The sequence below is a fragment of the Patagioenas fasciata genome, chromosome 8 (genome assembly GCF_037038585.1).
Source record: "Patagioenas fasciata isolate bPatFas1 chromosome 8, bPatFas1.hap1, whole genome shotgun sequence".
NCBI classification, from domain to species: Eukaryota; Metazoa; Chordata; class Aves; order Columbiformes; family Columbidae; genus Patagioenas; species Patagioenas fasciata.
Genome location: NC_092527.1, coordinates 18,427,442 through 18,442,817, shown reverse-complemented (window position 1 = coordinate 18,442,817; position 15,376 = coordinate 18,427,442). Strand labels below are relative to the sequence as shown.

Here is a 15,376-nt window from a genome sequence, read left to right as displayed (position 1 = left end):
ATTTAAAGATCTATTTAAATGCTGTGACTTTACAGTTTTAATGCAAAATTAATTCATTTCAGAAACTGAGATAGAGAAGGACTTCCAGTGGGAAAGAGAGGCTTTTAATTTTAATTTCTGTTACATCCATGTATGGAACCAAGAGCCACATTAAGCTGATACAACTGCAGAACAAAGTTATATTTTCCCGATGCCCATATCAGATGCAGAAGATTTTGCCTGGCATAACTCTACCAACTTTTACAGAGCTATTTGCAACTGACAACATACCAAGTGGGAGAGTCAAGTAACATTGCTAGTACTCATTTTACCAAAATTAACAAGCACGACTTGGTAAAATTCAGTATAATATTGCCAGTTTTCCATGAATTTTAAGTACATCATCGTTCTTCATAGACTGCCCCCATAAAGCATAAGCCAGCCTATCACAAATTCAAATTCTTTTCTTCCTCAGCCCAAATACAAAATTGTATACAAGTGTGATAACAAGAAAATTTCATTTACATTTCTACAGTGAATTGCTGGGAAATACAGAAAATACACACATTAAAATTGCTCACTCTGAAAAGAATATATTCCTTAATTTCATCAGGGTGTATGTACATTCAATACTGCCTGCAGCATATGTCTTCTTTAACTACTGACTTCCACAAACAAAAGCTAAAGGAAGATTCTGGCAGAACAGATAAACAACCAGGAACTGAGTACTAACACAGGCATCATTAAATGGCTCAGAGACAATCTCCATAACTCTTCGAAGTTCTTTCAGTAGTATACAGAAGACAGAGCAGGCACTTTCTTGCAAAAGACACCATTAAGATCTTAATCCTACCTAAGATAACTGCATTTGAAAAGTTTGCTGAGAGCCACATAGGTAAGTAGGAAGAATATATTATTTTATGTTGCATTAGATTCGTTAATTGCTTACCATAAGCTGAAAACAAATAATATTACATTACATTATATTGACAAAACAATCTCCCTGATGACAAACCAATTCCAAGAGAATGATAGTGCAACAATGCCAGGGATCACTTTTTTAATCAAAGGTTTTTATGTGAGACTACTAACACATTAAAGAGAAAAACACCACTATACTGTTTCAATTAACGTATTATTACCTTTTTTGACATTTAATCACCCACTTCAGTTATATCTAGTATGCTGACTGCATTATAGAAAGATTATCTTAAACTGCATAAACTATTTACTAGAGATGATAATCTTGCACATTTCTACTTTATAATAAAACCCTTTTCTATTACTTCTCATCTGTTATTATTTAATGTAATTGTTCTTTAATATTCTTTTTTGAAGTGTATCAAGGAGTAATAAGTTGTTGTAGCTGTTTACTCCAGAGGACGGAAAATAATATGTGATGTGAAAATTCAAACATGTCAAACTATGCTACAAAAAGAATACTATCCCTTTTCCATGTTCACATTGAACTGAACAAATGGATCAAGTTAATCAGAAATATATCAGAAGCACAAAACTTTTTCAATTAAAACAGAGTTAAACACTGGAACAGGTTCTTTAGGGAGAATAGCAAATCTCAGATTTCTAAAAAGTGGCAAATATTTTCAGCCTGAGATAGATGGACCACTTACAGTCCTTGCATTCATATATCTCAATACAATGATCTACACATGTGATATTTTTAAAATTTCCTCTTGCTGCAGGAGAGGGCCTCCGAACCTTTGACCTCTTAGATAAGTCTCTGAGTGAATGTATGTATAGTCACTCTTACCTTGCAGCAGAAGGAAGAGTGACTTCCCGACATTCCTTCTTGGTCCATTTTATGTGATCTATTTTGCAGATGCTGTCTTTTAAAATTACCTAAAGGTGCTTTATGCATTTGCTATCCACTTTCCTCAAACTCAGTGTTTTCAACAGACCACCATCAGATTCCAACTCCAACTATTCTTCCATCTCCGCGCCTTTTATTACCCTTGTATTCTGTTGATAGTGCTGTCCAACTTTTGAAAGTCTCCTTCACCTGATGGCACTCTTTGAAAAAAAATAGTACCATATTCTAAAGTAAGGATGTCCTCTACCTATCCTGACTCCAAACTAAGATTATAAATAATTTTTAGTTTGTATGTCATCATAAAATTGAGCTCCAATTTTATACTTTATATGTGTAACAGATTCCTCCAGATGACTTGGAGTATTCTTTCTATATGTTTCTTGCTTGCTTACATACTGTAATCAAAAAACTAATCTTGTTCTATGAAATTTAGTCTAAATTCAACTATCTTAACTGAAAATGACGAGTACTAGATGAACTGGAGTGTTAAAATACTTCCAGTTCCTTCATCTGACCCTCTTTTCTGGAATTCCCTCCTTCCTGTGATAGTTTAAGAAAAATGTCTGGCTACTATCTAGTTTTTATTGAGCAGTAATAAACTTGAACCTAAGGCATACTACTTGACTTAGCGTCAGTCAGTAATATAAGCAAGCAATGACAGCCAGAAATATTGCAAAGTGGAAGAAACTTGATCTTACATTACTGAATCAGCTTTTTTGGTCATGCTTTTTAGTGTGTACATCCAAATCTATCATTATCCATAAAAAGCTATTCATATTATGTTAATGCTAATTTGAAAGCAGTCCTAATACACATTTACACCAGGCAGGATATATTGTTTTGTATTTCAAACAAAAGCATGACTGTAAACATGAACCATGCACATTCTTTCAAAAAATCTGCATAAAACTAGAAAATATATTAGTCCCAAACAAATTTTCATTATTTCAGATTCTCTCTCTCATTCCTCCTGAAGACCTTTTAACCTCATCTATCCCACCAGCATAAGGGTCCTTTTAAACACCTTAGTAATTTAATACCTAAGGTATATTTAGGTTGCTATGGTTAATGTAACTCAAGTACTCTCAATCCAAACTATTACACATCCACTATCTTCGTAAATTATCACAGGGAGGTCTATATTTGTGTAATTATTCCACTTTACTAGAAATAAAGGACAAGTGAATTGAAGTAAAAAACAACCATCAAGAGTAACTGAGATCACTGAATATATCCTGAGCATCACAGTAAATCTGTTTAAATTCCACTGTCTTGGACAAACTGTAGGCATAATCCAGGTAACAAACTCCCAGCATATATAAACTTTTTTTTGGCAGTTCTTTCTGTCAGTTTCCCCTTTTACTTTCTCTGGACTCCTGGAAAGTCTTTATTGCACATACCTTTTAAAGTAAAGCGCAAGTACAGTTTCTCTACCCGTACATTCCTCTGCCGTGGCTTACTTTCCACATGCATATAACTGAAATCTAGTAAATTTACCCACTTAGGAATGTTCATGTCACAGCTGTTCCAGCTGTTGGACCTGATAATTTCCCAGAACTGCCCTAGGAGGAAATTACCATATTCTTAAGCCAAAATGCTGATTCTATGAAAGACTAACTGAACAATCAAATTTACTCTGCAAAAGAATAGAAACTGTTTAAATGAAAAAAGAAGAAATTTTTTAAAACCCCACAAACTCATTTCTTTCCTAGCTCAACTTTTCAGACAAGAAAACAAGCCTGAATCCTTAGTGACAGTCCCAACCACAGTGGCTTTTCTAAATGGGAAAGGCAAAGCCCTTTTAGTCAGGTTAATGACACTATGCCTTTCCTTTTTTAGCAATCACTTTATCCCCATCAACAAATGGAATGAGATATTGCCAACACCTGTAGCAGTTGCTTAAAGCAATTATCACAAGCCTGATATAAAACTACTTTACATCAATGTAAGGAAAGGATTATAATGATGTTAAAAATGAAAATATAGTGGCTTCTTTTTTTTCCTAACACCATCTCAAAATGGCTTGCACTGTATCATCACCCAACACCTTTTTATTCTGGCTACCGTGCAGTGGAAAATGGATATGTAGTTAGGCTTACACACTGAGCTGCTGAAAAGTCAAAGAGACTGGTGTAATAATACTTTTTGCACTGATTTCAGTTGAAAGAACTTTATACCACCACATACATTTTACAGTTGGAAATTACTTCCCTTTGTTATTTTTTTGAATATATTGCATGTTTTCAGTTACCAGCTTAGAAGTACATACTAAGAGTGTATTTCAGCTTTATATCTATCTGTTTGCAATTATTTTTAAAATATCATAACATTTTATATTATAGGTTCCCAAAATCAAATGTATAGGATAAATGATGTTTATTGACTAAGCTGAATATTAATTTGAAACATGTAAATTAATTTTGACCCCCCAAAAAGCACAAAATGTAACTTCTGAAAACATATATTCAACTTTTGCAATAATTGACAGCACTACAAAATTGTGTTCAGACACAATATTTCAAGGCCCTTTCTAAAGTGCTGTTTCATCATTCTATCAGGAAACAACAGGTTTGGCATTAAATCAAATCTTCTGCTGTGCTGCTAAAGGTGATTTGCATACATTTAAGAACATATGAATAATGGGTTGCCTAGGATGGTCACATCATCATTCATAAAAGAAACTTAGAGCAGTGTTATAATTATTCATATATTTTAGTGGTGTCTTGTGAATGAATACATTTTGGGTGGCTATTTAATATTATTTAAAAAACACCTGTTGTACTTCAAAATTGTTCCCAAATTCTGATTTTGAACAAATTATGTATAATCTTACCTCCTTTCATTGTTGCCTGCTGTAAAGTTGACAGCAGGGAGAGGTTTATCTTTCTGAACACTACTGGCATTATTTAGCTTTCATCACAACAGAATAGTTAGCACATTTTTTGTTTCCCCACACCTTGCACTCACTGAAACTGTCTATCTAGTCAATAAACTACTGTAACATACTGGAAATTTCAAATATATAGACCTGATACATCTTATGTCCTATTCATTCTATAAAACCTTCAAGATATGGATAAGTATAATTTACATTTGCTCAAACCTTCTAATTTTATGGGTTCTTTTAATTCCAGTTCATGCACTTAATGCTTAGACTGCATTCAGTGTATACACCATTATGGTAAGCACATTGACATGCACAGGCAATACAAGAATAGGTTATAATTAATCCCATAGACAACCAATAAAAGGTGAAGTTGCATCATGCAATGAAACCACAGCTTGGCCTGGGCTGCCATGCAGAAAAAAACCTACATCAATGAGTCTGCTGTACGGCTCCTAGGTAAGAGTTGATATGAAAGAGGTGAGTTATTTCAATAATGAAGTCACAAGCTGAAAATGTTTATACCACTGTAAACAAAATACTGTACATAGCACCAGTATTACTCTGGGGGGAAAGATGCTTGTAGAGGAGCACAAAAAGGATGAGAAAGAGAATAAAAGGAAGGAGGAATTATAAATAACAATAACAAGTCTGAAATCCAATCAGTCCTTTTTAATAAGCATTTTGGTATTTAATTCAAAATAATCTCATTGGAGCTTTCAAAGCAAACCTGAATTTTCAATGTAATTGCCAAAAATGAATGGATGAAATAATGAGATACAGGGTAATTTTAAAATGTCCATAGTGTTCAGTAACCGATGAATAACTAAGGATAATAAACACACAAATATGTAAAGATGAACTTTTCAATGCAGTGCACAGGATCTAAAACACACAACTTCCACTGATTTGAATGCATAATGTATTGGATTGAATGTATATGGGTAATATATAAGGGATGCATTGGTGCGAGTTATTTATTCAGCCACCTTCTGCTGCTTCTCTAATAAGAAACATCTTTCTGCTGAATAAAGCAGTTTTTTGCAGAAATTGTGGTAATTCTGAATTGTTTTTACCTTACCTTCATAGTTGTTCCGAATGTAAAACTGTGACCTGAATAACACCCTGTTTTAAGGCATGTACATTAGGCCCTGTACTTTACAGCCTGCTTCCAGTAAGCTCAGAAATGAATAGCTGACCAGGTCAGCTATTTAAATGCAACTTTTGCATTAAAAGATCCTACCCTGTGATGAAAAACACATGATTCTGTAATACTATAACATATTATGTCTTCCATTACAAAAATATTTGTTCCATGTTTTTCAATAGGTATGCTGGTTTTGAGCAATTCTTCTTAATTACCCATAATTGTATGTGGTTATTCTATTTTCATTACAGTTCCAAAATATAGCAACTAATTACACAGGGCAGCAATTCAGGGAATACCAAAAATAATTTTATCAAGAAAACTAGAATTTCACTTACTTTATAAAGTTTTTAACAGAATCTATTGTTGTTCCAGTTGCAGAAAAATTGCTTCTGGTATCTCTGTTTTTATATTCTGATAAATTTTTGAAATACTAATATTTTCATTTAGCAAATTGTAAAGAAATTTAAATAAAAATAAAATCAGCTTAATTGACAGCAGAAATTATTTTCTGGCCTCTTAAAATTGCTCAGAAGATTTGCAGAAAAACCTGTCAGCACCTTTTGAAATAGGTAAAAAAACAAAACAAAAAACAAAACAAAACAAAACAAAAATCACAAACAAGCCAAAGCACCACCACACACACCTACATATTCCCATTATAAAACCTCCAATTGTACTATTCTTAAATAGATATCATGCTAAAACAGTTCTCAGTGAGTGTACTTAGTAGTCATCCTTGTACATACAGGGCAGACTAACACCTAGCTGTTTATCTCACCTCTTTTCCCTATTTTCATCAAGCCACTTACATTTCCTTTCCTGAACTCTCTCTTTTCCCAGTCAGCTTCTTTCACACAAAGGAGGAAAAAAATAAAAAATATCCCTAATTCTTCTTATAAACACCATTTAAGGACCACACCGCAGTTAGTCCCTGTCTACCCAGGATTTTCCCTGTAATGTGCTTCTATACCTTTCTGTAATTATTCCTGGCAGAGCTTGTTTTTCCTCAGATCTGTAAAAGGTGAAAGGATTGACATGCAGGTTAATTAAAGAAAGGGAAAAAGAGGAGGCAAGACCTTCTGACCAGGAAACTGCAGTTGCCTCTGATCTACTGAAATTAATTACACCTGGTCAAGAGCATTGGTCTCTGTGACAAAAGGGCAGATTGTTCATCGTTGCTTCCTTCAGGACAACTGTCTTCCTTCCCCACATTCAGTACTTAGCCACACTCTCACCTCTATTGCCAAGTCAAACTGGAGGGAAAAATACACTATGTTTTATCTTGTACTAAAAACTGGGAAAAAAAAAACTAACTCCCAATTTGCAACACTTGCATCAGTGTTTCCATGTAAATGAATTAGCATAACAAATATTAGCAGCTTTTAAGTTAAAGCAAGGGCAGAAACCTTTGGCTCTACAGAACGTGTCTGGTATAAGATGCATAACCACTGTAGAGGTATTGAATTTTTAATTCATGAAAGATGGTGCAGAAAAAGCAGATGATTAATTATTTTCTCTAGGTCAACATTGCAAAGGAGAATTTTAAAAAAATAAGTAAAATCATTTTACATCCTCTTGAAGGAGCATATCTGCATAAAGACACTTGCCAAAGTAGAGTACTATGTAACCTGGAAGCTTAGAGATATCAAGGAGAAAAGAAAGACACAGCAAGTGACCCAGAACCCAACAGCTGAGCTTCTAAATTCTTGTCTAGTCAAGGGCTTATGGAAACTCAGGAAAAGAACAGATGAAAACTGTAAACCACAACTTATTCACGGAAATAACATGCATTTCCATTAGATTTAGTATGGTTCAACAATGTTGACTGGAAATATCATAAAGAGACTATTGTTCAAATATTCAAAACACCTTTAATCCAAAAGGGCTTGTTCTAGACAGAAACAGGAAGAAACTAAGTCATATATACTGGAGAACTAGGAAGACCAGTGTCCCAGGATTTCTGGAAAAAGAAAGTGTAGCATAGTAGTAGATAAAGTGGTAAGGATAAGAATAAACACTTACTAATCTGACTCTGATTATGGCTGCAAAGAACATGTTTCTATTCAACCCCTGCTTGTCTAAAAAAGTGTACTGCAATGATTATTAGCCATTAAATAGGTTGTATCAGGGAAGATTTATCAGGATTCTGCTTTACGAAACAGCTGCATCTGTAAGTATTCTTTCTAATATAAGACATTTGATCACAGACTTTGAGTTATGAACCACATATAACAAACTTTTGCAGATTATTATTGATTAGAGTGTTAGCACACCCATCATCCCATCACTATTGCAAAATCCTAGACCTACTGGTCTACATGTAAAGCAGCTTTATGAAAAATTGCGTGGGTAGATCTGTTTTCATAATGATACTGCAAAAGGATGCTTTTTAACAAAGGTGTCAGATTGACAGACCTAAAATTCTGAGTTGAATAACAGCAGGGGAGGAGTTGCAGCTAATTGAAAAACATTTTCACAATAATTTTATTAAGAAACAAGAATGCCAAGAAAACTTCAAACTAAATTTCACTATTTAAAGTTATTTACAATTATGTTTACTAGAACTGCTGAAAACTAAAATTCTCATGCAAGTTCAGGCATTTGACTCCAAAGCAATATGATCTGTGGGCTGAAGCTTCATATCCTGCCAAATTCAGCAGCAGTTCTGAGTACTCAGTAGTTCTGTAAATTGGAAAGTTAAAACATTGGACTCAGATACTAATTTTTGCATACTAAATTCAAAAATTTATTATTGAAAAATACCATTGGTAGTAATTACTTGCGTATTATAATTTAAGGTGCTTTTTGCTTCTACTTCCGTAGGAAATTATCACAGTATCACAGTATGTTTGGGATTGGAAGGGACCTCGAAAGATCATCTCGTCCAATCCCCCTGCTGGAGCAGGAACGCCTAGGTGAGGTCGCACAGGAACATGTCCAGGCGGGTTTTGAATGTCTCCAGGGAAGGAGACTCCACAACCTCCCTGGGCAGCCTGTTCCAGTGCTCTGTCACCCTCACTGAGAAGAAGTTTTTTCTCAAATTTAAGTGGAACCTCTTGTGTTCCAGCTTGATCCCATTACTCCTTGTCCTATCATTTTGTCACATCATCACAAGCAACTACAAAAAAGTATCACCTGGGAGAAAATACATGAAGCCTGCTTTTTGTATGTTCACCTAATGCTGCAGTACTAAAAATTCTTTGTGTAGCAACAGAATCCATGCAGCTACATTTAGTTCTTGGCATGGTAATTATTTTATTCATTATTCTATTAGTAATTCTCTATATTCTTTATTATCTCTTTAGCACGTCCCACAAAAGACACTCTGAAAAGTTAGAAGAATTAGCTTTTTGAATACTAAGGAAAATCATCTCCAAACTTCATTAACCACAGAACTGTTAATCCATCAGTACTGTAAATCTTGGCACTAGCTGAATAAAAGTAATTAGACTAGTCTTGTAAGTCCATAGGGGGCTTTCCTCCCTTCTTGCTGCTTGTTTAGATGGAACACAGACTACCAGAACCCTTATTCCGTAATTCAGCCTCTTCTAGCAGCTTGCATGCATCCCTGAGGCCTTAAGGTGGGTTATATTTATCATACACAATGGCAGTAGCATACTGGAGGTTATAAATTATTGCGACTTCACTGACAGACATGCTTTTACACTCACACTAGGTCTGATGGTGAATTATGGCCTTAGGAAAAACAAGCAGTTGAAAGACATGTTCCCAACTGATTGTGACAGTACTTCAGTTCCATACCAGTAGATAAACATACACATATGGAACAACCTCTGTGCTTCCCTAAGTATTGAGGTTTGCAGTTTCATGTACTTTGAAAAGCTATACTAGCTCTATTCAAGTGATATTTTTGGTTTATATACATTTCTTCCCTTTTCCAAAATGCATTAGTATTACTGATGTAGTTCTGGATCAAAAAAAGTAAAATAAAGTATCTCTAATTCCCTCCTCTGATTAATTTTTGAGAAAAACTGAGAGAAGTTTTCATGTCAGCATTACTATTCCGTGTGTGCATCAAGGAACGCTGCAGTTAAAGATGTCTAAGAATTTAATAGTATAGAAATGCGTAACTGAATAGTGATTCATATTAAAATACATCCACAGCTAAAATAATCTGTGCACCTGCACAGTATGAAAATCTTTTCATTTTCTAGACTGCCATAATGTTTTTGCTTTGATACAGACTGCCCATATACCATAATTGTTTGTCTTTCTCTCTTACTGATAAAATGAACAGCATAACCAGTTTGTTATGTTAAAGTGTATATAGTATAGTACTTAAGAATCAAAATATTTTGGGATTTTCACACAAATGTGTTACCCTATTTTCATTTTGGATGAACAGCAAACACGAAACACTCCACAAAATACCAAAACAAAACTGTATTTTTTCACTGTAAACTAGTCTTTGTCTTTAGGTTCAATCATACTTAAGAACTAATGCTTTTCTACCGAGTCATTTTTCACTGCTTATTGTGAGTGTACAGGGACAGATATAAACTTCCTTTTAAGAAAAACGAATGACATAAAGCCAATGCAGTTGGCAGGAGAATAAAAGAGGTATTTAAAACTACTTTAAAAAAATGTTTGAACTCTTCTTTATATTAACTACATTTCTAGTTCATGATGTCCCTAGGAATTTTATTATAAAAATATATATCATCTACATTCTAAGTCCTGCATTGCCTTCCAACTTACTGTAAGAAACTACATAAAATGTTTATGGCATATACTAACAGACTACCTTTTCTGATATTATGTTAATATGATGTTATGGAATTGCTAATCAAGATGACTGACAATTTTAATGGTCAGTATTTTCTAAGATGGAGTTCTCTTTTTAAGTTCTTCAATCCACTTGACAAAGTTCAAATCTGTTGAGCTGAAGGTACACACTGCAACTCAATTTTCCTCATTTCTATTTCTTCTACTTTGTGAGGAGGCAGATGGAAGTGTATAAAAGGTGGCATGATAGCCTATTGCAGTTTTTATTCATGAGTATACTCCATCCAGATTGACTTGTATTGAAATTTCACACATGTTATTAAGATCACAAATATGCATATCAGTATTTGTGAAAACAGAAACAGTAAACCTTCAGACATGCACCTGAAGACATGTATATAAAAAAAATCTACATACGTTAAAAAAATGGTAACTTATTTATCTGAAATACATCTTGAAATAACTTTGAGGTACATTAGAACACTGACCAGTTTAGTCCTGCCTCTGTGCACTACCCTTGCATGATAACTATTTACCATAGAATGAACACCTGAGAGACTAAACAAGAGGAAAAGCATTTTCGAAGCTAAATCAGAACAAGAAACAGAACATTTTTATCCTAGCTCTACACTTACTAGGTTACCCTAGATACGCAAATGAGCAGGGGAGTTTGGGAATTAAAGTGTTTCTGCTTTAATTTTTACTAGTGAAGTAAAAGAAAAAAAAATTAAAAACTTCTTTTAGAGGGCACAAGTTACACTTCTGTACGCTTCCTGCCTTTCAATACTCTCTCCTGAGAACAGAAAGGATCTAAGGTCTACGTAGGTGTTTCCATGACATACAGATTGTCATTATTCTTTACACAAGTATATCGATAAGAGACAGTAGGGCCCCAAGATAAACATTCATAGGACTGAAGACTGGAAACTCTTAATGAATGGATGTCTTGTACACCACAAGCCATTGAGCTTCACCAGCTTACTTCTGAATGGAGTAAATTATTGGCATTTTAACTGAAGCATAATTTATGTTTTGATAAACTGCATCTTTCTGGAAAAGAAAAAAAATCGCAACATGAACAAACACAGGAAACAAAAGTCCTCATTTTCTCTTGACAGAATACTTCAGTGGACAGTCACTCACACCATTAACATTTAATACCTTATTTTCCATTTGAGTTTGTCCAGCATCAGCTTCAAGATATTGATTCTTGTCAAGCATTTATCATATAAAATAGCCTTTTACTTTCTTCCACAAATACACTTACTACAGTCAAACCAAATCACACATCAATCCTCTTCTCAATAAACCAAAGTGAGCAAGCCTTTTAAATGTACTCTCTAAGAAATTTCCTCCAGCCACCAAGCCTCCTCTGCTCTGCACCGTTCACTTTCTGTGGCCCTAGAGTGACTATCTGCAGTCCCCAATAGTGCTTCCACAGAATGGAGATAATACCCAAAGCTCTGTAAGGTTCGGTCTATTTAGAAAAGCACTAAAATCACGCTTCAATTGAAGTTACTTTTTTAGTGGAAGACACTGCTGTCAACACTGATGTCAATGGTGTGCTTTAGACAGTGTGCATCTCATCTTTCCATATGGTTCAGGAAACACTGTTGCAGATCCTCAGACATTCATTTCAAATCACATGCTTCCAAGCCTTTCAAAAAAAACTTCCAGATATCTACGTAAATAAAAAAAATTGCAAATTTCATACTGTGAATCTTTCTTTTTCTTAAAAATGATAAGCTTAAAAAAAAAAAAAAAAAAAAAGGCAGACATTCAGTTGTGCAGTAGAAACATACCCAGGGTCTTGACAGCTTCATATTTGATAGAGTATTGCACACAATAAATCTCTTGTACAATCAGACTGCTTACCTGGCAGACCTACATCAGTCCCTGGGGGACAAATTAGATTGAAACTGTCCTCTGCATCTTCTCCTTTCATGTCAGTAATGATATAAGTAACTACAAAGATCATCAGCTGATCTCGAAAAAAAGCCTTATCTTTCCCCATTTTGTTACCTATACTTCAGATTAACTGTTCTTTTTTATACTAAAGTACGGGTGAAAAACTGCCTGTAATACTTCGTTATATGCAGGTGGCACTTTCTTTTCTCTTTAAAAGTGCAAGAAAGTTCTCTGTGGGAGTATGACTAGCACCTCCAATAGAAGAATACAGCTCATTCTATTTTACTCCATGATTCCATAAGCTTGATTTTAGTGTTTTCATTTAGAACTAAACTTACAGGCAAATAATATCCATATGATAGCAAGACTTAAAAACATAGGAAGGCACTTGATCACTTGTCTTGTAATAATAAATTTGTGCCTGATTTTGTACTTTTTGAACTATAACAGCAGTAATAAAGGCTTTCCTCCATCCTCAATAGAGCTAAAATCTTTATTGTGATAACTAATTGTAAGATTTTAATAAACAAAGGAAGGCAGATTGAGTTTTATATTTGGCAACTGATTTGACAACAATGATCCTGGCAAATCGTAGTCCATACAAATTCAGAAAGTGCAAAAAAGGTCAAGAAAATCAGCAAAGTCAGTCAGGATGCTGCAGCAGTTTGTTGCCATTGTCATTTTGTCTTAACTTGGAACTTATCACGTAAAGGCTGATTTCCAGTATGAACCATCCATGTAAAAGTTGACTGACCCAGTTGTCAGTTTCTCAGAAACCTAATAACCATAAGAAAATCTGATAACAACTTGCCATGTCTCATTTCTGAATAGGACACTGGTATAGAAACTAATATGGAAACTCCATCACACACTTTTGGGTTGGTTTTTTTTGTTTGTTTTTCATTTGGGTTTTTTTGTTTGTTTCTTTGTTTCTTTGAGCCATCTACGTGATGCAAAAGAACAGAAATGGATAGAGCTCATCAAGAGATAGTCTGCACTCATTGTATAATATTAAAAACTTTTGAAAAAATATATGAGTAAAACATCCTCAAATTTTCCTTCATTTTTACATATTTTATAATGAAGAGACTCTGGTCACTTTTTCTGAAAAGGTAGAAGCTCTAATTACAAGCTAACGATATTTCCTTATTCTCCCATTATCATCTCAATTTGTTATAGTCACAACAACTTTAGCTGAACATGAGGTTTTTTTCCTAAGCTGTCTCTTCAATTTGAGTTCCTTCTTTGTGGAGTTAAGGGACACAATTTTGCCAGTCATTCATGAGCTGCAAATCACTGCTAGATCTATTTCATTCTAAGCTAGATCATATGACTCCTTGGAAGGGAAATAAATGGCAGGAGGTTGGAGGGAAAATTAGGCTGTTAAAAAAAAATCCTGATAGCATTAGGGCCCTTACAGATGTGCTTATTAAAGATAATAAAAAAGTAGTGACTGTTGAAACCAATATTAAATCTTGTAATATCTGAACATTTAGATGCCATGATTTTTTTTTATTTGCCTTTGGAGACAGCATGAGGAAATATGCTTGAAACATCTTTCTAGATGGTTTAAACATTTCCTATGAATTTTAAATTATTTTCTCTGTTTTTTGCTCTGTCAGTTACACATAGATAATGTTTGCTTATCGTCACAGCAAGTCTTATAGAGGCCCAAACATAAAGCAGACTTTAATCTTAGATGACTCTTCAATTTAACACAACGCTCATTTACAATAACAGACATGAAAGTGAACAAGAAGGTTTAGAAAGACATATAACAGGACACTAAGGACACTCCCAAATCCTATATATTTTCATTGCCACAGTCTCCACATCCTTTGCTTCCTTCCCTTCACATACATGCTTCAGCCAGCAAATGGACAAATTCCCAGCTGGAGTACCAGCTTCCTTGTATCTGTTGGGAATGAAGACCTAGCTCAATATGAACTTCATATAACTACTAGTTGTTTGCAGACGACAGTGCAGACAGTAACAAAAATTTGAGTTCTGCATTTTCTTCAGCAGAACGCTGCTTTCCTTGTCACTCAAACAAAATTGCTGAGGAGTGCGTAAGCTATCTAGAGTCAGAAGAAGCAGAGGGTGAACTGAAGTAAATGAGAGAAGTACCACAGACCTCTTCCTGCTCCCAACAATGTTTTCTAGGAATTATCAGACTAGCGCATAGACTGGCTGCATAGCTCTCTTTAAATGCAAGACAGCTCTATTTCTTCCCCCATTTTATCAGACAGGATCCTACTCATAGAGTCTATGTCATGTCCTCCACAGTGACAGCATGCTACTGCAAGGGTATTACTTCCCATGCTCCACTCAGCAAAGCAACAACTCTTTAGAAAGTGAGTAGGTGCAGAGAGGGGAAGTCTGACTATAAGTAGTTCTGCTTCAGTTAGGATGATGTTGTTTTCAAAACTCGTCTTATGAAACTGATATCCTGACCAATTTATCAGGACAGCAGTGGATTACTGTGACTCAATGCCAGCTTGCTACCTGTTGTTTTTCATTTGGTTACAAGCTCTAGTTCTTCGCATCCTCACAGATAAATGCTCATTTCATTATAACAAAAAGCTGAAAGCACATTAATTTATTTACCTATATCTCTATAGAACTGTCCTTTGAAATCAGATGCAAGATGTTCCAAGGCACTAAAATCACAATATGAAAATAGCTTTGGTATCTAAACATCTATTTATTGTAAGAAAGTAAAGAGTTTTATAAATCATACATTTCTTTCTTTTAGTCAATTTGGTGTTGCCTTTTTCTTTTATCTCTCCCTGTTTTAGTTCATTCGGGAATGGGTTGCATGAAACAAGACGCATCCACTAGGATATCATACAAAAGGATACTGTGAATTCCACACCTG

General features: G+C 34.7%; 1 protein-coding gene across 33 annotated transcripts in view; it reads right to left on the bottom strand.

The window, feature by feature from the left end:
- Positions 1 to 15,376, bottom strand: part of KCNMA1 (potassium calcium-activated channel subfamily M alpha 1) — a 476,353-nt gene that overhangs the window by 213,249 nt on the left and 247,728 nt on the right. For 12 of the 33 annotated variants that reach the window (XM_071811786.1, XM_071811785.1, XM_071811784.1 and 9 more), the window contains one exon: positions 5,126 to 5,149. The exons of the other annotated variants lie outside the window; for them this stretch is intronic. In XM_071811786.1, the coding sequence (XP_071667887.1) occupies positions 5,126 to 5,149 (24 nt within the window). The remainder of the gene's footprint in view (positions 1 to 5,125; positions 5,150 to 15,376) is intronic. 33 annotated transcript variants of the gene reach the window in all.